This window comes from Crocodylus siamensis, chromosome 2 (assembly GCF_052110815.1).
Source record: "Crocodylus siamensis isolate JL-2025a chromosome 2, ASM5211081v1, whole genome shotgun sequence".
Lineage (NCBI taxonomy): Eukaryota > Metazoa > Chordata > Crocodylia > Crocodylidae > Crocodylus > Crocodylus siamensis.
The window spans coordinates 168,093,585-168,118,176 of NC_143396.1; the positions used below are offsets into that span (position 1 = coordinate 168,093,585).

The 24,592-nt window shown below is 44.3% G+C and overlaps 2 protein-coding genes across 2 annotated transcripts; one reads left to right on the forward strand and one right to left on the reverse strand.

The window, feature by feature from the left end:
• The first annotated feature begins 7,789 nt into the window (after positions 1-7,789).
• On the forward strand, positions 7,790-8,728 carry LOC149871180 (olfactory receptor 5I1-like). The gene has a single exon (XM_090034589.1). It carries the CDS (start codon positions 7,790-7,792, stop codon positions 8,726-8,728), a length of 939 nt encoding a protein of 312 aa, XP_089890715.1.
• Positions 8,729-19,323: 10,595 nt separating this feature from the next.
• On the reverse strand, positions 19,324-20,253 carry LOC149871181 (olfactory receptor 4S2-like). Its single transcript, XM_090034864.1, has one exon. The coding sequence runs from the start codon at positions 20,251-20,253 to the stop codon at positions 19,324-19,326; it is 930 nt and encodes a 309-aa protein (XP_089890990.1).
• Positions 20,254-24,592: the final 4,339 nt, after the last annotated feature.

A 24,592-nucleotide genomic window follows, 5' to 3' on the forward strand; every position in this document is an offset into this window, starting at 1 on the left:
ATCCAGATGACCCCTCCTGCCCCTCTGCTGTCTTGTGCTGCCCCGGGGGGCTCTGCCAAGAGGCCTGGGAGCCCTCCCCACCCCTGCTTCTCAGGTAAGCAGAGGCACTTTTTTCCATTTTTTGTTTTTTTTGTTTTTTGGGGTTTTTTTAAGTGATGGTGCCTGGGGTTATGGGGCCAGCCATGGGGGCCTGGGGGTGCAAGTTGGGGGATGAAGCTGGGTGGGGCAGCCACTGGGGGATGCAGTGGTAGGGCTGGGTGGGGCAGCCATCGGGGGGCTGCAGCAGCTGGTGGAGGATAGGGCCAGATGTGGCAGCAATTGGAGGGCTGGAGCAAGGGATGTGGGCCTTGCAGTGGGGTGGTAGCCCCTGTCGGGGTCATTTGGCCCCTGTTGGGTTGTACCCCTTGTGTGGGGGCCGTAGTCCTGATGGGGGGCCGTAGCCCTTGTATGGGGGCTGAATCCCATTTTGGGGGGCTGAACCTCTTGTGTGGGGGCCAAATCCCCTCTTAGGGGGCTGTACCTCTTGTGGGGGGCGTAGCCCTTGTGTGGGGGCCATCACCCCTGTGGGAGGGCAGCAAAATATATATTCATGAATTCATGAAATGTATTTAGAGTTCAATTAATTATTATGATGAGAAACTTGCTTTAACATTATAGCTATATCAATAAAACTTTATCCAACTGATTGCTGTCTCTGTGTGTGTCTCTCTCTTTATAGTGGTCTTTTGTTTTACTTGTGGAGGAACATGGGTTTGCGGGTATTTTACAGGGTGACTTTGGGATTTTTTTTTATCAGGGTTTCAGTTTTCCAATAGGGAACACCAGAATTCCTGCTGGGGAGGCCAATGGCAGGACCCTCCTTGCTCAGAGCTGGCACCTTGGACCCAGCTGGCTGTGGCTGACCTCCTGGCCAAATGAGGCCTGGAAGACAGGATTTGACAGTTCAAAGCAGGCCACACACCTAGAACATCTTCCGGGCAATAGCTGCCCAGATGAAAACCCCTGCCCTAGTAGTTAGTATCTGTCATTCAAGGACTTTGAGACTGTAGGCCTGGATGTTGCAACCAAGACCTCAATGAAAATTAATGGTGTGTAGTCTTGAGACACATGTTTCTGGTGACACAGGCATGTGTTTTAGCAATAACTACCTTGTATGACATTTCTTCTAAGTTCCCATTCCCTTAATAAGTATTGCAGAGAAGTAGCCACATCAGAGTAATTATTCTCCTCAGATAACATCTGCATGTGTAATAAGCCTAGAGAAACTTCAGGAAGGAGTTCCAAGGGGGAAGCAAGTGGTGATATACAATTGTTAATTTCCCCTCCCCATCTCCTATATTGTATCTTGCACAGGAATTGCAAAAGAGATTATGCTTTTCACTCATATGAACCTCAGTGTATTTCAGTTGCTATCTTTAGATCATGTTGTGCACTGCTTACCATAAATTCCCAGGTTTAAATCCCCAGGGGTAAGAAAAATTACTATAAAGCTTTAGGGATTGTGGAAGCAGGAGCATTAGCAAGGTCTAAGGTCAGGAAAAGTGCACCCTTTATCACAGTAGTGCCTGGAATATACGGTTTTCACAAAAGCTAGATAAAATGTTATTTTCACAACTATACTGCTTTGTTTTCTGTATGGGAGGACTAGGTTAAGTGTATAACAAACTGTGACCGTATTTTATAGAGGTAGGTAAGTTCTTCATCCATCTTCCCTGCTTCAAATCCTATGGAAGGTAATATAACAAATTTCCATTGCCTTTTTAATTCGTTGGACAGGGTACTGTGTACATTATCAGGATCAACCCTGATATCCTTACTCTGGCAATTAGGTCCAGGAGAAATTTTATCTGAGGAAAAGTGATGGTTTTTGCAAACAATGATTTTGCCAGGTGGAAACATTGTAGGGTTTTCACTCCAGCTGCATACAGACATTTGGGGAGGTTAGGGAAGGTTAGATTGCATTAAAAATAGCCACCTAATTTAAGATAAGTTGGGATGGAGAAGGTTGGGGGCCATTGGGGGTGCAAAGAGGCACTGGGGGGTCAAGATGTCTGCAGGGGTTTGGGGGGACCAGTTGGGGTCTTCAGCGAGATCGGGGAAGGGGGCAGGCAGAGTCCATGGTGGGGATTGGGGTAATCAAGAAGGCAAACAGAGTCCACAGCAGGGATTGACTGAGTGGCAAAAAGGGCTGGCAGGGTCTGCAAGGTAGATTATGGGGTGCAGAAAGCTTTGACAGCAGGATTGGGGGGCTTCTGAGGTCTGCAAGGGGGCTTGGGGGATGGCAAGGGCCTCTCTCTTCCCACCTCCTGGCCACGGGCTATTTTTAGCTTGTTGACCCCTGCCACCACACACAAACACCCCCCATCCTGGTAAATCTACCATTTCAGCCCTCCACCACTCCCCTGACCCTAATTTATTTCCTCAGCTCCTGACATCTGCTGATACAACCAACACCAGGAGCAGCTTGTGGGATATGGGGGGTCAATAGGCTGAGTGGGGGAGGGTGCTGGTTTGCCTGTGGGGGGAGGGGTATTGTCCATCAAGAGGTGAGTGGGAGGGGTTGGGGTGCTAAAAATAGGCCCGTTCCATGAAAGAGTTAGGAACAGCCCTGGGGCCAGACCCAGAGCCAGTACCAGTGGCTGGGCTTTCCCATCCTTGGGACTGTGTTGGGAACTGTACAGTATTTTAGATTGGTCTCATTGCACCCAAGCTAAGTTAGACTGCCTCAATAAATGTATATTGGGTTGGCCATTTTTTAAAATTACCCTGAATTTCTGTACAGGTTTCATGCAGCTCTACCCTACTAGCATAAGGTCCATACCTGGGTGAATTAAATTAGATAGGGTAACCATTTTTAATGAAAGCTAACCTCCCTCTAACCACCCTGAATGTCTGTATGCAGCCTCTGCCTCAGCTGGAATACACCGTTCACATTTCTAATTAAGGATTGGCTTGTAATGAGATGTTCCTTAGCATTAAAACCAGGAACTTTTTATGTACATCAGAATGAACATTTGATATCCAATATGTTTTTTCAGTTGTCTCTTGGAAAACTGATTTTTTGCCAAATTAAGGGGAGAAAAAGCTTTACTTTGAAACTATTGATATTTTTGTCAAAAATAACTCCTTTTTTTTCAGTTTTGAACCAAAAGCTGTTGATTGCCAAAAAACTAAAGAAAAGCATCAAAGAAATAAAAACCACCTCCCAATCTTTTCATTTTTTGATTAAAATAGAAAATTTACCAGGGGGAACGGAAAACATTTCTTAATATTTTTAACAAAGAAATAGGAAAGATTTTTAGGATGTAGTATGCAGGAATCTGTACGTCTCTGAAATACTTTGGGACATGAAAGATTATGTTAATGTAAAATATGTTACAGAAATTGGTGGGGAGTGTCACTCATTCTCTTCTGAGTCTTTAAAACTATGTCTCTACAAACTGGTAGTATCTTAATTCATAAATCAATATAAATATAGTAGTTAAGTGAATTAGATAACTAAATTAATTTGATTTTATTTCAGCCTTGCATATTGGCAGTTTTTGTAGTTGTACTATTTTGCTGTTTATTTTTATAACTTTATAAGGCCATTTTCCAACTTTGTGAAAGTTAAGAAATAGGAATATAGTACTACAAGTGAAAGCCTGCATTATAAACTTCACTTTTCTTCCTATCAGTGGCAATCATATCCATTAATCCCTTTCACAAATGGATCAACCTCACTACCCCATCTGGAAGTCTGTTCCAGAACCTCCCTACTTGGATGGTGAGAAAACCCTTTTCTAATTTCCATCTTAAAGTTATCCATGGCTTGTTTATACTAATTTGTTCTTGTGTCAATGTTGACCTTTAGCTTAAATAATTCTCCCTACCATACAAATACTCCAATGATGTATCATAGAGTGCAATTATATGCCTCTCCATCTTCATGTTATTAGTCTAAAAAAGCCAAGCTCTTTTATTGTACTCTCATTTCCCTGTTTATTTTAGTAATCTGCTGTGATTTGTTGTATTTTCAGTCTTTTTTAAACAGAGCTGAATTGTACATATTACTCTAGAAGAGGTTCTACTTTTAGATTGTATTATTACTCTAATACTTTCCCACCTTTGCTGGAAATAATGTAGCTCTCAGATTATATTTGTCTTCATCATGGCTGCATTATGGCTCATCCTGTGATTGACCAAAGTCCTCACCTGTTGTTTCCAAATTAGGAGCCCCTGGTTTATAGTGAGATTCTTATCAGTAGTCTTTATGTGGATGATCTTGCACTTTGTTCTTTTTCATCCCAATTCTATTATTCCATTCAAGGTCATCTTAATCTTGCCTTCCTTGTATAAAATTATGAACCTTATCTAAACTGACAGTGCCTCTCAAGTTTCTGTTATCTGAAGAGTTTAATAAAATACATGTATCTTTGAAGCCAAGGTTATTAATGAAGATAATCCTAGAAGAGTCTCTATCCTTTCAATTAGTATCGCTCCATAAATTGAAATTTGCGTCATCTTTTAAGGCTGGTTGCTTCAACATTGGTGAGCACATCTAAAATACTGAGGAAGACAATCACACTGTAAGCTTGCTAATGTCTTGGTTTAAGTAGACCTATATTAACAGTTGTGCCCCCTGCTCCTCCCCTCCAACAAGATTTTAGGGGTTGGAGAGAAAGATAACAACAACAACTATTACCATGCTACTACAACGTATATTGGTAGGTTTATACAAAACTGCTTGGTACTGACTTATCTCTGCTCCCACATAAATTAAGGACATTGAGTTCATTTTGGGCACATCTAATCCATTGCTAAATGTTTTTGAAAATCCCTTCCAGTAATAATTTGAGTCTGTTTGATGCACATTGAGGTCAAGCCCACTCCTGTTCTCACCTTTTCCCCCAATCCTGATGATTTTTATATTATTTAAGGGTTTGGCTCCAAAACAAATTTCTACATGAAACCAATTAAGGCCATCTAAGGAAACAGATGTTTCTGATTTGGTAGCAGTGACTTGATGTTTTCAGGAATCAGAATAACATGTATTTATTATATGTAATGCAATTCGTGCCTTTAAGTATTTAAGGTTTTACCCTGTAGTTACAATTACAACTGAATGGGAGCTTTGCACTCACAAATACAGGATTCACCATCCTGAATCCGATCTTAGGACAGTCAAGTGTAGCATGCTCCTTCTGTCTTCTGCTTTGTGTCTTGTGCTTGTTGCTTTTCAAAAGGGTGTGTTTTAAAAAGAAATCCCATAAATATACTTAATTGTGCAAAATGTTATATGAGAGAGAAGACTTTCCACCTGACACTTCTAGGAATTTACTTTATGCCCAGATCCCTGATATTTGAGTACCTTTATTTTAACTTGCCAAACTATGAACATGATTACTGATGATATTATTATCCAGACCTTTAAAAAGCCAGCTACATTACTTAACTGAAAGACCTGTGGTCATGTATTAAAGAGGCAGACTGTATTCTAGGCATCGGGTTGTCAACCAGGGTATACATACCCCTGGGGGTACTTGAGACAGCCCTAGGGTTTATGTGAGGGCAGGCAGGGATGAAGCACTGACACACAGCATCCCACACTGCTGGGCAGATGCGAGGCATGGTGGATGCTCACATATGGTGGCTGCTGCTGCTCTGCATCCAGCTACTCACCACACTGCCCCTCTCCCCCCAGTTGGTGTCCAGCAGCACACCACCTCCCCCCCACTCAGCATATAGCCACATGTCACCGACCCCGCTTCCCCAGCTCGGTGGCAGGGGTACACTGTTTTGTGATCAGCTGCTGGGGCGTACAATGGAATGATCACAGACTCTACTGCGACCAATTCAGGCTGGACATAAGGAAGAACTTCTTTAGTGTCTGAGGCTCCAAGGTTTGGAATAGACTGCCACTGGAGACGGTTCAAGCACCCACTTTGAACGCCTTCAGGACACATTTGGATGCTTACCTTGCTGGGATCCTATGATCCCTGCTGACTTCCTGCCCCTGGGGCAAGGGGCTGGATTTGATGATCTTCCAGGGTCCCTTTCAGCCCAAATGTCTATGAAATTTCATAGATTTCATAGATTTCATAGACATTAGGGCTGGAAGGGACCTCAGAAGATCATCGAGTCCAGCCCCCCGCCCAAAGGGCAGGAAGTCAGCTGGGGTCATAGGATCCCAGCAAGATTAAGCATCCGATTTGCTCTTGAAGGTGTTCAATGTAGGTGCTTGAACCACCTCCGATGGCAGCCTGTTCCAGACCTTGGGGGCTTGGACAGTAAAAAAATTCTTCTTTATGTCCAGCCTGAAACGGTCTTGCAGGAGTTTATGACTGTTCAACCTCGTCATCCTTTGGGGCACTCTGGTGAACAAACGTTCCCCCAGATCCTGGTGGTCACCCCTGATAAACTTTAAGGTGGCCATCAGATCACCCCTGAGCCTACGCTTTTCTAGGCTAAAGAGCCCCATAGCTCTCAGTCTGTCATCGTAAGGTCTGTTTTCCTGACCTCTGATCATGCACATGGCTCTTTTCTGGACTCTCTCAAGCTTCTCCACATTCTTTTTGAATTGTGGAGCCCAAAACTGGATGCACTACTACAGCTGTGGCCTCATCAAGGCCGAATACAAGGGGAGAATTATGTCCTGGGATTTGCTTGAGAAGCATCTATGGATGTAAGCCAGTGTTTTGGTCGCTTTAGTAGCTGCAGCATCGCATTGCAGGCTCATGTTCATCTTGTGGTCAATGATGACTCCCAAGTCTCTTTCTTCCATAGTGCTAGACAGTATTGCACTGCCGAGCCTATAAGGATGCTGCAGGTTTTTCTTCTCAAGGTGGAGAACCTTGCATTGTTCGGTGTTAAACACCATCAGGTTCTCGTTCGCCCATTTGCTGAGCCTGTCCAGGGCAGCCTGGATAACCCGCCTTTCTTCTGGCGTGGATGCTTTGCCCCAAAGTTTGGTGTCATTGGCGAACTTGGCCAGTCCGCTTCTGACTCCAATGTCTACATCATTTATTTTTTGCACCATTTGCAAATGTTGGTCAAAACAAAATGTTTTTATATGGAGCAACAAAAGAAAAGGACAATATTATGTACACTCTAAAACAGGAAATATTTAATTTCTGTGTCGTTATGGTTATGAGGATTACAACTAAAGGATTACAATAAAAATCACAAGTAAATTCATGGGTTCATTAAAATCAAGGTAGGGATCAGGTCCTTATCTGAAAAGACTGAAGACCTGAAAAGATTGCAGCCCACATGCATGAGAGAACCAAAGGCTGTGAATGCATAAAAAAGACGGGAAAAGAGTGGGGGGTCTGGTCACAGCCCAGACTCTCTGCAGTCTGATGGTAGCTGCTACTACTGTGGCTATTACTGTGACAGTGAGGGCTCAGGATGCTGCTTCTTGGGAAAAGTCTCATTGCACATCAGCTGTAGTAACCACAGCATGGTCTCCTCATGGACTATGAGTCTGTTGCCCACTCTAAATCAACTTTCAAGGATGATGCCCCATTTGCCTCCACCCACTCTGATAAATTATAGGCCCTTGGTCATAGAAGGTTAATGATTGGGAGTAGTTAGAACCACTGAAGGCTGTTGTTTTATCTCCAAGGCCACACTGATTCTCTCTAAACTTCAGCCATGTTTCCATATTGAAGTATTTGTAATTTACAAGTGCTTTTTGGTTTGATTATGAACTCTCTTCTTCCACTTACAGGAGAGCATCCTCACCATGCATGTCTGAGGTTCACCACCCATCTCAACCCATCAGCAGATAAAACAACTCACCCTGGAAATGGCCAGGGTAAATGGCACCATGATAAATGAATTCATTCTTCTGGGGCTTACGGATGATCAGCAGTTGGAAGTCATCTTATTTGTAGTGTTTCTGATCATCTACGGTATTTCTCTGTTAGGTAACCTTGGGATGGTCATGTTAATATTGAGTGACCACCATCTTCACACACCCATGTACTTCTTTCTTGGCAACTTTTCTTTTGTAGATGCCTGCTACTCCTCAGCTGTAGCCCCAAAAATGATGCTGGACTTCCTAGCAAAGAGGAAAGCCATTTCGTACACTGGGTGCATTCTTCAGTTCTATGTGTTCTGTTCTTTTGCAGACACAGAATCCTTGCTGTTGGCTGCAATGGCATATGATCGTTATGTGGCTATCTGCAACCCACTCGTGTATAATGCTATAATGTCCAGGTCTCTCTGCATCCGTCTGGTCTCTGGATCCTACCTTGGGGGAATTGTAAGCTCTCTCATACACACATGTTCTGCACTAAGGCTGTCTTTCTGTAAGAATAATACCATCAACCATTTCTTCTGTGATCTCACTGCACTACTTGCACTCTCCTGCTCAGATACCTCCCTCAATGAGATGCTGCTATTTACTTTTGGCAGCTTAGTTGAAGCAAGTAGCATTATCACAATCCTTGCCTCCTACACACTCATAATTGTAGCTATACTGGGGATCCGCTCCACTGAAGGCAGGCTCAAAGCCTTTGCCACATGTGCCTCCCACCTGATTGCTGTCACTATGTTCCATGGGACACTTCTCTTCATGTACTTTCGACCCTCTTCCAGTTATTCCATGGACACAGACAAAAAGGCCTCACTGTTCTACACAGTGGTGATCCCCATGCTCAACCCCCTGATCTACAGCCTGAGGAACAAGGATGTGAAGGATGCTTTCAGAAGACTGATAGAGAGGAAAGCTACTTCCCCATGAATCTCTTTATTGGTAGCATTTCTGAACAATGGGTTGTGGCTGTGCATACAAAAAATATAGTATTTTCATGGCAAGAGCCAAAACTATAGATAAATGCACACTCAGGATGACATATATTCTTTCTTGATCACCTAAGCTTCCTAATTTAGTCATCCATTTGGTTGTCAGTGTAAAAAATGCCACTTACAAGTCATTATTGTATTCCTAGACTCATAGATCTACACACATGAATGAATGTATATGCACCCAGACTGGGCATATCAACTGGCAACAAAAAGAGAGAAACTACTCATTCTTTTCCCATCTCAAGGAACTCACCTGGGAAGCTGGAGTCTCTGCTTGCTATCCATGAGACGGGGCAGTTCGGCCCATCCATTTGTCCAATTTTTGTATTAATACCTCAGCTTCAAAAGGAGAACAAGAAAGGGTCTAGAATATGGGTGGCTTGTGATAGGGTGGTTAGCATGCTGTACTAGGAGGTCAGGGACACCCAGGTTCAAATGTGTGCCTAGCTACTGACTATAGGGGGGACTGATGGACACACCCACTCCTTTTTGGTTCCTGAGGTTAAGCCCACTTGTTGTATATTTCAGATTAGTCCATTTCTGGGCATCTAAGGCTGCTAGTCATGCATAAGAGGTGCACAGATGGGCTTCAGCTACTACTACTCATGTCCAGTCAGCATGACTGTCATCCATGCAGGCAGGATTCTGTACCCAGGAACAGCATACCCAACCATGCAAAACTAGCATTTGGGGCACTTAACAATGCCATTTGAGTGACAAAATATAGATGCTTGGATAACCAAGAAGAGAATAGAATGCCACCTGACTTCTAATACATGGCCTTTAGGGTCACCTGATTGTGATTCATATTACAGTAGTGATGACTGGCCACAAGTGGTTCAGGAATCTATTTTGTTGTTGCTTCATGAAGAGCCTTTTCCAAACTGTCTACAGACTTCTTAAAGTATGGTGTGCAAAACTGAGCACAGTACTCCAAGTGAGGCATTACCAATGATGAATAAAGCATAGGTATCATTTCCTTTGGGTTGCAAGTAACATTCATATTAAAGCAAGGCAAAGATTCAGCTTTTCTTTGTGGACTAAATATCTTTTCACTATAAACCAAGGTCCACTGAAATGTTTTACATTTACATAGTTCACGGATGTTTTTCATTAAAAAAACCAAACAACAACAGCAACCACTTACTTGGCACATCTACACTTACTATTAGGAGGCAGCAATAAACTCTGGCATGAATTGTGCTGCAGTTTATTGCTCCCAGGCATGCCATTTGAACATGCACTCAGGGCCACAGCATGTTGAGCCTGGTCAGAGCCGTTCCAGCTGGCAGGGAGCCCAGAGAGGGGGTTAGCCTGCTAGCCTGGGGCTACTTCCCCCAGCTGAACATACCGTGGAGGAGCTAGCTGGGGCACAAGGGTGTTCTTGTATGGGGCTAACCAGCAGAAAACCCCCACAATGAAGTACCCTTGTGCCCCAGCCACCCATGTCATTGTCTACACATGTGCTGCTGTGAAGTAAAAAAATCTGCAGCAGGATTGTATTTGTATGTACAAATACACTTATAGACATGCTTTTGCTGGCCTAGTCTTCTAATTCAGGAGTGGGCAAAGTACAACCTGTGGGTACCCATGAATTATTTGTACCCTGCCCAGCCTCTGCATCTCACTCCCACCCCTGTGTGCAAGACAGTGCCAGTCTGGACAGCATGCACAGCTTCTGGGTGGGGTTGCTGCTGCTACTGCTGCAGCCTGGGGAGCCTGCTAAACTTCCCTGGCTTCCAGTGGCTCCTCTTCCTGTCCCTGATGTAGTGCTTGAGGGTCCTCCTTCTGTCCCTGGGAAGCAGGTAGGGAAGGAACAGCAGGCGGGGGAGTGGAAACTGTAGCTTGGCCGGAGCACGGGCTTGGGGATGGTGGGAGCATGGAGGCCAGGGCCTGCACGCAGAGGGGCGGCGGGAGCACAGATCATGGGTGGGCAGAGTGTGGGTGTGAGTGTGTGGTGTGTGAGGGATGGTGGGGCGGGGGTGTGAGGACACACCACACACTCCCTACCATGGTGCACAGAGCCTTGCATTGGCAGCAGGAGCAGGTGGTAGACCCTTGGGGCTCTCATGACCCACACAGCAATGCAGCTCAGAGTTGCACAGTTCCAGCTAGTTCTGGCAGCTTCACATGGCAGCAAGGAGTGGAACCAGTCCAGTCCACCTCTACTGTGTGGGGCTCTCTGTGGCACATACACAGCTCCCAGCACTTGTGTGCCACTGAGGAAAACCCCATGAGATGGAGCTGGCTACCTTCCCTGCTCCCTTATGTCACATGCAGCTGCTGGGACTCTGTTCTGTTCATCTATCCTGAAGCTATTACAGAATTTTCATGAAAACTTAAAAAAAATGACTCAAATAAAATAGTGAAAATGACCAAAAAATGCAGAGGTCTGTCTCTTTACCTGGGTGATAGGAAAATTGGATTCTAATACTTGTAGGTGTGAACTATTTTAGAAAATGAGCAGTTTCAATAAGAGACAGAGAGGCCATTAGTCCAGAATACACTATACCTCCCATCTTCCCTGAAAGTCCAAAGAGTTTGTAAAAATCCTTGCTGTCACTCAGGCAGCAAATTTGGACCTAAATTTTCCAAATTCAAGATGTGTCTTACCTACACTGAACTATAAAATAAAAGGGACATACTGCATCTTGGTTCCTGGTTCGGGGAATTTAGACCTTTTCTTTTTTCAAAAATGCCCCCCCCAAAAAAAGTAAAATAAAATAAATCTAAACATTTTTTCCAGGTTGAATTGAGCATTTTATTCAACATTAAATTGCTTTGATGTCTTCAAAATTCCAAAATTATTTCATTTCAGAGAAACCAGAGAAAATTTTTTTTTTAATTTGGGCACCCAGTTGAGAAATCATTTATTCAGAGGGCCCTGCTCCTTATCTGCTTTGATTTTTCATATTACAAAACACTAATATATATGCAGCAAGTGTTACATATACCTATACATATATTTGTGTGTGTGTGTGTGTGCGTGTGTATATATGTGTGTATGGGGGTGTCTGTATGAGAAAGAGGGCACATCTACACGTGCACTTTACTGCACGGTAGACTAATTTAGTGTGCAGTAAAGCATCATCCTCTACACATGCACAGCAATTAGGATGCAGTATATTAATGCAATGCACTGTCAGATAGTCCCATTAGATACAAGTACTATCCAATGGCTAGTTACATTACTGCACTTAAGCACACATGTAAATGGTAACAGAGGCACAAATTATGCCTGGTCCATTGCTCCAGTATGGGGCCAGACTACTGGCTGCTGCCGAACCATGTGGCTTGGAGCTTCTGGAGCTACTTGGTACAGGCAGTGCCTCAGTTGCCCAGTGCTGCCACCTGGAACCCAAGTCTGACCCTGAGTCCCCTAAGCCGCCTGCAAGCCAGAGCCTGCCCCCTGGGCACCATGCCACACAACAGCAGGCACCTGCAATCCACATTGCTACCCAGAGCTCAGACCTAACCCCCCCAGACCTCTGTCATCTAGAGCCTACCCCCTGGGCATTGTGCCTCACCACAGAAGGGATCTGTGACCCACTCTGCCACCCAGAACCCAGGCCTCACCCCTGCAGGCACCTGCCAGCTGCTGCTACATCAGGTTTCACACCCACTGACATACAAAGCCAGGGGCCCAACTGGACCCATGAAGAGACCACACATCTTATTGTCATCTGCATGGAAGTTGAGGTCCAGCAGCAGTTTAGCTAGGGGACAAGGGTCAATGCCCACATTTATGCATCCATGGTCTGGCGGATGCAGGAGCATGAACACCAGTGGTCTGGGCAGCAGTCCCAGATCAAAACCAAGGCCCAGGAGATACAGTGGATGAATGCCCAGGACCACAACAGGTGATCCAGGGCTGCTCACAGGTTCTTGTCCTTCATACAGGAGCTGAGCTACATTTTGGCCTCCATGGACCCTGGTGAGGCCCATCACATGTTCTACAACATGGTTGTTGGAGCCAGAGCCAGGTGCCACAGGCCGGGAGGACTCTCCTCTGGAGGGCCTCTTGAGGCTCACATGCCAGGTCCCCTTGACCTCACTTGACTGTTTGGAAAGCCCAGGCCACCAACTGCCCCAGCTACTTTGGCAGTGGCCTTCTGGTGACAAGGACATGGCAGGGATGGATCATGCACATGCCTGCTCTTGCTTGTCACTGGAGGGGGGCACTGCCAGCACAGCCAAGCACTGCACCTTGGTGCCCTGGGATGTGTTGGCCAGCTGTATCTCCTCTCTACATCCAGGAACAGCCTCAAACTAATGAAAGCACCTTCCACATCCACCCAGTAAACCCCACATAAGGAGGAGGGCCAAGAGGAAGGGGGCAGCACATCCACCCATGCCTGCACCATATCACCTATCCACACCTGGGCTGCATGCTTGGAGGAGTAAGAAGCCCTCCCTTCTCTTCCCCTTCTCTTCCCTTCCTTCCCTGCTGAGCTCCCCTCCCCCAACCACTGGGGTTCCTATCCCTCAACATGCAGGCAGGTGGGAGTCAGTTCAGGACTTTATTTAGTGCTCCCCATGCTCCCAGCTGGGGACCCCGAGGCCCATCACATATTGATAAATTTGTTGATGGCAGTGGCAATCTCTTCCTCAGCCACTGGAGTAAGGCAGTCGTAATGTAGGCAGAGATACCCTCCAAGGCTGTAGTGCATATTCTGTGGAATCATGGGCTTTCCTGGGCACCCTTGAATCTGAGGACCCCATATCAGGTTCTCAGCTGTGCCTGGGGAATCATTGTGATCATCATCAGCAACAGGGCATAGTGGTTTGGGCAGCCCCCAGAGCACCCAAACAATTCATCATGGAGCTCCTTGGTGATTCTTACCAGGGGTTCACTTGGGGAGCAGCCCCTGTGCAGTGGGAGCCCTGTCCCAGCGTGCCTTTCTGGAGATGGCCACAGGCAGGGAGTGGGGGTGTCTACATCCCAGCTAGGTGAGAGCCTCTCATGCTGAGAACCTGGGTGTCATGGATCTGATGGGAGTGAAGTGTCTGGCTTTTAGGGAGGAGAAGAGGTGGAGTTGCTCCAGAACCTCCACAGAAGCTGCTGGCAGGGGCCATCCATGTCCTGGCCTGGATAGGTACAGAAAAGGCAGGGTGCCTGCAGGAAGTGGCAAGTGACCTGTCTGCCTGCTTTGTGGAAGCAGGAAGGGAAGTTTTGGCCAGAAGCTGCCTGTGGAAGATCCCATTTAGACAACTTACCATGGTCTCTGGGCACCTATGCATGTACAACCCTCAAAATTAGGCCAGGTGCCACACAACCCCTCTGTACAGTGCATCTTATCTCTGAAATTTTGCAACCTATCACAATGAGCCTCTCTATCCTTGCTCTGCAGAACCAGCTGCTGAAGACAGGGGAGAACCACTTGTCATCAGCAGAGATGGGGGTCCCAAGGCTGCTGCCACCCTCAGCAGTCCTGTTCCACATACACCAGCTCCATCAACACTGGAGCCAGGACTGGATGTCTCTCCTGGAGTGGCTGGTCACCATTGAAGGAGTGGCTCAGGGGGAATGGTACCTGGAGCCTCAAGGTTTGCAAGATGAACTGGTTGTACCTCATGCTCCTGCAGAGGCAGGTCATCCTCCAAGAGGGCAGCTGGAGGCCTAGGAGCATCAGCACTGGGTTGAGGTCATTGAGGATAACTAATGCATCCTGGACATGGTGCTGGCCCTGGCAGTCTCTTTTGTGCTGCCCTGGCTACAACTTGGCCCTGGCCATGGCTGGCCCTCGGCAGCCACCAGCGGGCCTGTGTCAAGCCCTGCAGTGGGTGGAGAGGAGTTGCAGCACTACCTGTGGTGGCCAGAGCCCCCAGCCTGTTCCAGATCCTGGCCCCTTGGTGGCCAGGTCCCTGATCTTGCCTACTGCTCACCCCACCTCCATGTAGCCCCTGAGTGGGAGCAGGCTGCAGCATGGCTAATACCATACACTGGCTCTTCTGGGTCCCATGAAGAAGGAGAGGGGGAGTGCTGAGCAGTCTGGGCAGTTTCTGCCCTCACCCTGTGACCAGCCCACTGGGTCCACCATGGTGTCCGAACCTGAGGTGGTGGTGACAGAAGCTGGGGTGTGGGGCACCTGCCTCCAGGCTCTATACCATAGGTGCTCACATGCCCACACTCCAACATTTTGAAAGATGCACTTATAAATAGTTACAAATGGGGAAGAGGGTGCTTTACTGGTGGTGTGCAAGAGGAGCCCTGGCCTAAAGTGCTCCACCCAGTTCCAATTTGCTCCCAAAACTGAGCTCTTCATTGAGTTCTTTGCATCTGCATTCCTAGACAGACCAAGACAAATCTCCCAATTTGATCATAGACAGACACAGGAGGGACACCAGCACACCAACTGTTAGTGCAGACATAGTGAAGGGGCACTTGCAGGCACTTGATGTGTTTAAATCAGCAGACCCAGATAACCTTCATTCAAGGGTGCTGAAGGAATTGGCCAGTGTCATAGCAGAGTCACTGGCATGGCTGTTCAAGCACTCATGGTGCTCCAGTCAGGTCCCAGTGGACTGGAAAAGGGCCAATGTCTATTTTCAAGGAGGGGAGGAGGGAGGAAAGGAAATCAGCATGGATTCATTGCAGGTAGATCCTGCCTGACTAACCTTGTTTCTTTTTTATGACCACATCACAAAATGCTTAACAGGCAGGGGTTGAGGTAGATGTCATCTGTGGCGGGCCAGTAGGGGGCGCTCCTACGTTGAGCCGCCCACGTCCCTGCACCCGACCACCTTCCAGGCTCCGAATGCCTCCCTAGGGGCACCTTATGCTGGCTGACCCCCCTCCCGGAGCACACTCACTAGTCTGGGGGTAACGTCGCAGCCACCACCACGAGAAGGGACTGTCTCGGCCGGGTGCTCGACCCAGTACAGGCACTTGGGGCACTTCCCCAAGTCAGGGGGCAAAAAGTAAAGTCTCCCTTAGTCCGCAGACCTAAGGGGTCTCTTAGGCATAATTTAGACCCACCCCTCAATAAGTTTCCCACACCAGTCAAAAAGGAGAACTTTATTGATTACAAGCAGTAGGGTAAACTAGGGTACAGGATTGAGCAATATCTTAGAAATCCTAAAGAGCAAACAGTGTGGCTGAGGTAGCCTTTTGATTACGCATCTGTGTTACTGCCAGCTAAATATCTAATCAGATTGAGTAGCTTACTCACAAGCACCTTCCAAAGGCAGGTGAAGTTTCCCTTTGGAGGCAGGCAGTTCCTTGCTCATGAATTTTCCAGTTTCAGATGGTAAGGCTTCTCTGTGTCCCCTGCATAGCTGCGGCTTCACCTCATGGCCGAAGAGCCCGCCTCCTAGTCCATCCTAACTTATATAGCCCCCGTGACCTCATTCACCTGATCCAGTGGAGGTCAGCCCCAGTTGGCTATCAGCCAACCAATTTGAAATACATCATCTGTCACCGGGCAGATTCCAGCTCACCAGGTAGAAACCCCTCACCCAGGTGGCTGATGCCAGTCATGTAGGCAGAGGGAGCAGGTTTCCCCGCTCCCTCAGGAATGTATCCAGCTCAGGTTACCTAAAGAGACAGGCTGAACTGTGAATCCTCTGTGCTGGCCCATCTTGATCACATTGTCGCAGGGCAGAGATTTTGGGGAGAAACCAAGGTGGCTTTCTGCCACATCATCTACCTAAACTTTAAGAAGGCCTTTGATATGGTATCTCATTCTGTTCTCATTAATAAACTGACAAGCTGTGATGTAGATGATTTCACAGTCAGGTGGGTGGCAAATTGGCTTAGGGGTTGCACCCAGAGAGTGGTGGTGGATGGGTCAATATTGACTTGAAAAGATGTGGGCAGTAGAGTCTTGCAATGCATGGTAGATGCAACCAAAGATATGTGGTTGTGGGCTGGATTTCTCATGAAATAGCTATTTATTGCTCTTATGAGAATGGATTCTGAAACATACCTTCCCAGAAGATTCAATTTAATCATGGGGAATTCTGATGATTTGCAGTTGATGCAGTTGGTTGCATTTAGAACAGTGGGATTCCACTGGGTTTGTGTATCAGAAAATTCATATTTTTTTTCAAAGTGAATTCAGCTTCTATTTGAAGTGATGAAACTGTCAGGAGATGCTCTCTAGTTTTTCAAACTAGGGAGAAGCAATCCATTACAGGTCAAACTACATTCCAGATGTCCTAGCCCTAATTCTTTGATTAAAATATATGTTTTAAGTGACTTCATGGTACATTTCCATTTGTGGGCCACTTCTCTGTTGCATTGACATGACACAATTTTGTGCATAAATGTAAACCTGGATGGCTTGAAAATATGCATTTGCACTTAAAACACAATGCACTTTGCTTCTATTTCCTTTGCAAATTTAGTCACTTTCAATATGGTAAAATAAAGAAATTACACTAAGTGAAGCTTAAAAGAATTCATACATTTTAGTTATAAATAAATATGCATTTAACAGAACCTTATGAAGTGCATATAACTAAATATTCACAAAAAGACAATGATAAATCATACCTAATACAACCAATAGGACTTTCCAGACAGAGGAGAAGAGTTTTCCATCTAAAATGGAAACTACTGAAGGGGATAAGAGAAGTCTTCAAGGGACAGAACCATGAGCAGTAGCTACACCTTCTGGTCCCAGTCTACTTGGGGTGACTTTCTGTTCTCTTCCTAAGTGCCCACATTTACATGATGCTGTTGGTCATCTCAATGTTAAAATTTGGTTGCTGATTCAATTTGGCAGACAGGCGGCCTGATTTGGTGCCTGAATCTCCGAATCCAAATCAAATCAGGAGACCCCTTAATCTCTCTGAATTGAATTGGGATCCTCCTAATTGATTTGGAGAGATTTGGGAAGATTCAGCAATTCAGACATAGACACAGTTTTAAATGTTTTTTTCTGCGTACCTCAAGGTACCAGGCAGTTCGTGAATGCTGTGATGCTGGGGTGGATGGAGCACCCCACAGGAGCATGAGGGGCAGGGAGGTCCCCAACGTGCTTGGCAGCAGACCTGGAAGTGGACCAGAAGCACTGATCTACTTCTGGGTCTGCCAGGGAGCATGCAGGGATGCTTCCCTGCTTCTCCCTGGCTTGGCAACTGGTGCCTTCTGGGTCTGGGGGGCCCCTGGGGTCCCCCTGAGGCCAATTGCCAAGCCTTGAGGGCACAGGGCAGGTCCCCAGTGTACTCCCCAGTGGACCCAGAAGTGGATCGGAAGTACTTCTGCTCCACTTCCCAGTCTGCTGCCAAGCTGCCCTTGGCTCTGGTGGGGCATTCCACCCACCCCAGCATTGCAGCATTCACAAGCCACCTAGTACTTTGAGGTATGTAGAAAAAACATTTAAAGCTATGTCTATGGTTGAATCGCTGATTCTCTGAATTAGCATCGAATCTTCAGATTTGGATTCAACCGAATCAAATTGGGGATAATGATCCAAATCAACAAAAATTGAATTGAATAGGGCCCATTTTGCACACCCCTATGAAATACCACTTGTGCACAGGTTGATATTCTAATCCTGAGGAGGCAGACCTCCACTTTTGAATGGCTATGTACAATCATAGTCACAGTGACTGGGAGCGTGAAGAAGTAGCCAAGGTCCATATTTTTGCCCCTTGTGGGAATGCAGCAAACATAGATGCCCAGAAATTAAGTCAGCTAAAATGTGTAACTACCACATATAGATTCATGATTAGGGAAAGATCGTCTGTGTCTTGTTCTGGGCAGCTGGGAGTCCAGGGTTCTGGCCCATTTCATTCAAAGGGGTTTTGAACATAGGTGTCCAGGGACAGCACACATCTGAGTATCCAGGTACACCTTGAGAGGAGGTGCCAATACAGCACTCTAACCATAGGTTATCTATTAATTAGCTGCTTCTCCAGCACTGTTTTTGAAGCTAAGGCACATTTAATAGCCACGGAGGACAATGAAAGAGGAACCTTTAGCCTCATGGGAAACAAGGGCGCCAGCCACTTTACAAAGCTGTATAACTTTGCCTTGTGCCCTTCCTCTTGGTCCTGCATACCTCCTTCTTGCATACCTCCTACATACCAGCTTCAAAAGGTGCATCAGATAAAGGCCTGTGCCATACCTTACCTATGGCATAGCAACAAGAGTGTTTTGCTGGAAAGTACAGAGTTCAGGCCTGCATGTCCAGGAGTAGAATATCAGCCTGTGCATACATGTAATTTCTGGCACATAGACAACAAGGTAGATGACCAAGTGGTATTCTTAAGTAGCCAGGAAAGAACAGAATGCCACCCTTAGTGTACTCCACTGTAATGATGATGCTAATAATAATGATAGTAAATTAGTCAAATTAAGTGAACAAAACATACAAGTCCCTTCTTTTCCAGCAGGTTTAAATAGTGAAAGCATTCCTATTCAAAGAGGTGCACAATAGCAACATTCATAGGATTTTTTTTGTGATGTTTCCACTGAAAAACTAATAGCCAATAACATGAAAATTTCCTTTCTCTAAAATGCTGGTGAAATCTGGTTTACCCATAAGTTTTTAAAAGTACTATTTTTACACCTATTAATTTTCATTTATCATCTAAGTCCACTTTTCGGATCCACATTTTTCTCATGGCATTTTTTACCTCTTCATTTCTTAGAGTATAAATCAAGGGGTTCAACATAGGGGTGATAATGGTGTAGAACACAGCGATCATCTTATCCTCTGTGAAGGTGGCAGAAGGTCGTAAGTAGATGAAGATACATGGCCCAAAAAATATAATCACTACAGTGATGTGGGAGGCACAAGTGGAGAGAGCTTTGAGACGCCCTTCAGAAGTGTGCCTTCTCAAGGAGACTAAGATGACAATATACGATATAACTAACACAACAAAACAGGTTAAGGAAATCATTCCTGTATTAGCCACAACAATGATGCCAACAACGTAGGTGTCAGTACAAGCCAGTTTCAGCAAAGGGTGCACATCACAGAAATAGTGATCAATCTCATTAGGCCCACAGAAAGGGAGGTGGGTAGTCAGGAGAGTCTGTATAATGGAATGCACAAAGCCCCCAACCCATGACAGTGCTACCAGAAAACTGCACACACTTCGTGTCATAATGGTCATGTAATGGAGAGGTTTACAGATTGCAACATAACGATCATATGCCATTACTGTGAGGAGGAAAATCTCAGTGCATCCGAAGAAATGAAACCAGAACAATTGTCCCATGCAACTATTGAATGATATAGTTTTCTTCTCAACAAGGAAGTCTAAAATGAGTTTTGGGGCTGTAACAGAAGAATAGCATATGTCTACCAAGGACAGGTAGCTCAGGAAGAAATACATTGGGGAGTTTAGGCTTTGACTGCCTTTTACAGTGACAGTGATGAGGAGATTTCCCAGTATGATAATTATATAGAAACATAGAAACAACAGAAAACACACATGTTCTAACTCTGGACTGACGGCAAGTCCCAAAAGGATAAATTCTGTCACATTATGCGTAGGCTCCATCTAATCAGGGTTGTTGATTGGTGTATGACCAAGAGCCTGCCAGAACACAAAATAAGGACAGAATAATGAACAGATATGGAGAATGAGGCAGATACCAGTATGCAATGAGACGAATAGATCTTGACTTTAAGAAAAAAAGGTGAATATTAAAGTCAAGGAACAATGATGGTAGATTTTCAAGTCAAGACTCAATGGGATTCTTTTTTTTAATGCACACAGTATGATTTAAGAAGCAGCAGGGCAAATAAAATACTATTTATGGATAAATGTGCTTTAGAAGAAGTTAAATATGTGAAATATAACACTCGCTGCTAAATATGCTATTTAGTTCTTAGGATCCAGACCGGGCAATGTATTGACATGTATCATCTAATTTGTCAATATATTTGCAGACCTGGATATTGAAATGAGCAGTGCCAGCATTAAAGTTTGCATTGCAGGACCCCTGCAATCAATTCATCTTAATTACATTTACATCCCAGTTCCTCCCTCTGTCCTCACTTGGACTTTACCCTGTCCTTTATATAATTATTCATTTTCCCTCTGTCCCCTCTGGGACTTGTTTTCTCTGTCCTTCCTGGGACCTTCACCCCGAAATGATCCATTTTCTACTCTCAGAGCCTGACTCATTGTCCTCAGGCCCAGTCAGACATGCCACAAAACAGTTACAAAAGTGTGTCTGACTGGGCCTGACCATTTAAACTGCATAACACCAGGATGGTGGAAAACTTCTGGAATGAACTGTTGAACTTGACTCTGTGGGTGCCTGTATACAAGCATGGAGGCTGCTCCAATGAACTGTAAATATAGCATGTCAGAGCAGACTCAGTTAACTGAGTCTACTGGAGCATGGTAATTACTGTGCTTCAGCAGCCTCCTGCAACTCACATATTAGTGTCCCTATATTTCAAAAGGGTGGCAGGGTGCCTGAATTAAAGATCATTGAATGAGCTTTAGTTCAAGTGCCCCTGCCACCATTCTGAAGCACGGAGGTGTTGATACACAAAATGCTGCTGCATTTTAGGGGGGGGGGAGTCTCTTGGAGCTACTCTAATTAAAGTGTCTCCGTCCCCTATGCCCCTGAAGCACATGGAAAAGTTCCGCATATGCTTGTTCATTTAAATTGGAAGGGTAGCATGGTGTGCTAAAATACTTCTCAGGGAATCTTGCTACCATAGCAGAAATGTGAGTCTGAGCCTCTCTCTCAAATTTTGCAGAAAGCCACTCTTTGCTAGCTAAGCTGTGGATGGGCACCTGGTTATTCACCTCTGCTGTCAGATATGTTAACTTCAAGAAATGAGCGTGCCTTAACCATCCTATTTTATAATTTATAAAAGGGGATGGAAATAACACAGGAAATTATTGATTAATCGGTATCTTAAGGTTAAATCCTATTTCAGGATTTGCACATACGTAACTGAAGTCCTTGGCAGCCCAGTTCTATTATTGATAACGGTTTCCACCTTTCTTATTGTCTTCATATTGACTTCTTATTGTCTTCTATCTGCAATTAAAAAAAAAACCCTAATTGCAGATAGCAGCCTACAAAAATAACAGTTCCCACCCTCAGTGGTAGGGAGGGATCAGCTGTTATTTTTGTAGTCTTCTATTTGCAATTAGTTTTTTACTTCATCAGGCAACTTAAGATCTTTTTGAATAGGCTGGTCTAGTTCCTGGGCTACACTGTCTTTTGGAAGCTCCCTCTAGACATGTTTTCTCAGGTTGCGATAGCACAAAGGTGGCATAAGACACAATTTTCCTCAGAAAGACTTTGCATTACACTTACAATTTAACACCTTTCCTTTTTACCAATTATACAAGTAATGTCATGGTAGTTCTGGATATTGAATATCTAGCTTATTTCCCAACTAAATTTTTGGCCGACATGTGTCAGCTCTTTGTTGCCCAAATTGCATGGTTTTGGTGTACAGGCTAAAAGATTTTAGGTCCTGGAATTTCCTGGTCATAAACTATTTGACACTAAAGGACATTTTTAAATGACAGACACATGTTGAATAAATAGATGAAAGATAGTAGTAACATTGTATAAATCATGTTTTCTCCTTTTATTATTGCAAGGCTTTTGTGTGTATCATCCTAGGGATAAACTCAAAAGAAGATAAAGAGAAGAAAGCTAGATTCTAAGCAAACACTGCTTCTTTTCTTTTGCATCAAAAGAGAGTTTTTTACATCAAATATTCACGTTCTTAGTCTTTGCCGCAAAATATTATCTTATATGGAACCTGGGAAGGACAAGCTCTTTTGCTACTTTTGCTGCCAAAAATGGTGAAAATGAAACTTTAAAAGAGGATGTGTGGGCTTCCAAATTGTTTCTTATATGCCTCTTAGGAAAAACTTTTGGAGACTCACTTATATTGTTCAGTGATTGTACACAAAATATTGGCTCTGTGTCAAGGACACGGTGATTTTCCCATTAATTTAACTTCTCTCTGACTCAAGTACTTAGGATGGTAGACAAACATATGAAATCATAATTAACTGAACGGACCATTTAATTGAACGTTTACAAACACCTCCATATAGCAGCTTTCTCCACTGAGGTTTTCTTCTGAAACTCTGTGAATAGTTATAAGTAGTCTGACATTTTGCATAACAGTATTTAAGAAGGGTTTTATAAAGCCCCCCTTTCTCAACTGTGCAATGGGCATATGTGGAAGAGAGGTGACTCTGGATGAGGAAGCATTGTTTTTACCAATGCAGGGGTGGCCAAGTGTGAAGGGAATTTGCCAAACTGTATGGTTTGGGGTTTTGTTTGTTTGTTTTCTTTCTTTATAACCTGTACTGTCATTACAGAATAGAAAAATAAACAGTTATCCCCAGTTCAGACTCTGATGGCTTGAAAGCTACACCACTTGTGCAACTGAGCACTGAGTGGGCACATCTACATGTGACACTATATCAGTGTAACAACACTCTAAAGCAACATAGCATTGGCAGGCACAAACCACGACCCCACAGCTATGTTACAGTAGCAACGCACTCCCTCACTATAGTGCATTGCTACGGCGACATAGCAGCTAAAAATAACCCTGCACCACCGTTGTTTGTTTTAGTATAAGGAAGCACTAAATGATGGTGCAGTAACAACAGCACCATAGGGGCACATGTAGACATGCTCAGTATGTTGCAAGTCTTACTTACTCAGCCCACTCCCCAACCTTTACCAGAACCACAGAAGACAAGAATTGTCTAGCCTCCCTCCCACAATTTTAAAGTTTTAATGCAAGTTATAATAAGAAGAGTCTTCTTTCAGCCCTGTCAGTCTAAGGTCAATTCCCTGTGTCTTGACCAAGAGACAGATAACATGCTCATTTAGTGAAAACTGCTTTGTAACTCTATTGTCTGATTTGCCCTCAAAAGCAAGAAAAAAATGTGAAAGAAAAGTGCTTTATGACAGAAATAAAGTAATACATCCCTAATTGTTTCTATGTCATTTTTTAAAATATACGTGCTGTACCAAGGACTATAAACTACAGTTTATCTTTGGTTTATATTTTTTATATTTTTTTAAGCTTATATTTTTGCATTTCCAAATGTTTATTTATTCTGTTATTGTGTGTTGTTTTTAAAATACCTATCTTTTATTTTATCGTGCAACATGATCTATGATAAGAATACAATATTAATAAATGTTAATTAAATTCAGTTGATCGGCACACAAACCAACATCTAGCCTTTTAATAAGGTTTATAAATGTTGGTACTAAAATTAGTATCACTTCACTCATAAATAAGATGATTAAAATTTAAAAAAAAGCTCTGTAAACCAGGTTTTAGAGTAATCTATCATCTTTTAGCTGAATTAATTGTGGAATTATGGCTTGATGGCTGGAATGAGACTGGATTAGAATCACTAAAACATATTTTTTCACTGTTTATATACTGTTGGTATATAAAGGGAGGACAAGCCAAGTATAATACACTAAATGCACCAAGCTAAAACATACGCACAAATTGTATAGAGCAATCCTAATAGTTACCTGCACATTGAGAGGTTTTACATGCCTAGCTTCCAAGTCGCTCTGATGTTGAAGGTGTTCATCACTTCAACAGTGCCTGCAGTTTAAGGAACACAGTGCACAATGAGATGAACAGCTCCCATCAATGCACCTTTGCTTGTCAATAAATTTCATCCAGAAACAAGCCCTGTGTTCAAATATCACTTGTTCTATTAAGATGTGCAAGGACTACATAAATAAACTAATGGAGTGCTCTGGTCAAGTGAGCAGAGATCTTACCAGATTTACATCTGTCTCAAATCAGAGGGCATTTCTGCCTTATTCAGGGGCCATTTCTGCTTTATGAATAAAATCTTACTT

Excerpts from the sequence above, each read along its gene's own strand:
- LOC149871180 (XM_090034589.1), top strand. The coding sequence starts at position 7,790 with ATGGCCAGGGTAAATGGCACCATGATAAATGAATTCATTCTTCTGGGG.
- LOC149871181 (XM_090034864.1), bottom strand. The coding sequence starts at position 20,253 with ATGGAGCCTACGCATAATGTGACAGAATTTATCCTTTTGGGACTTGCC.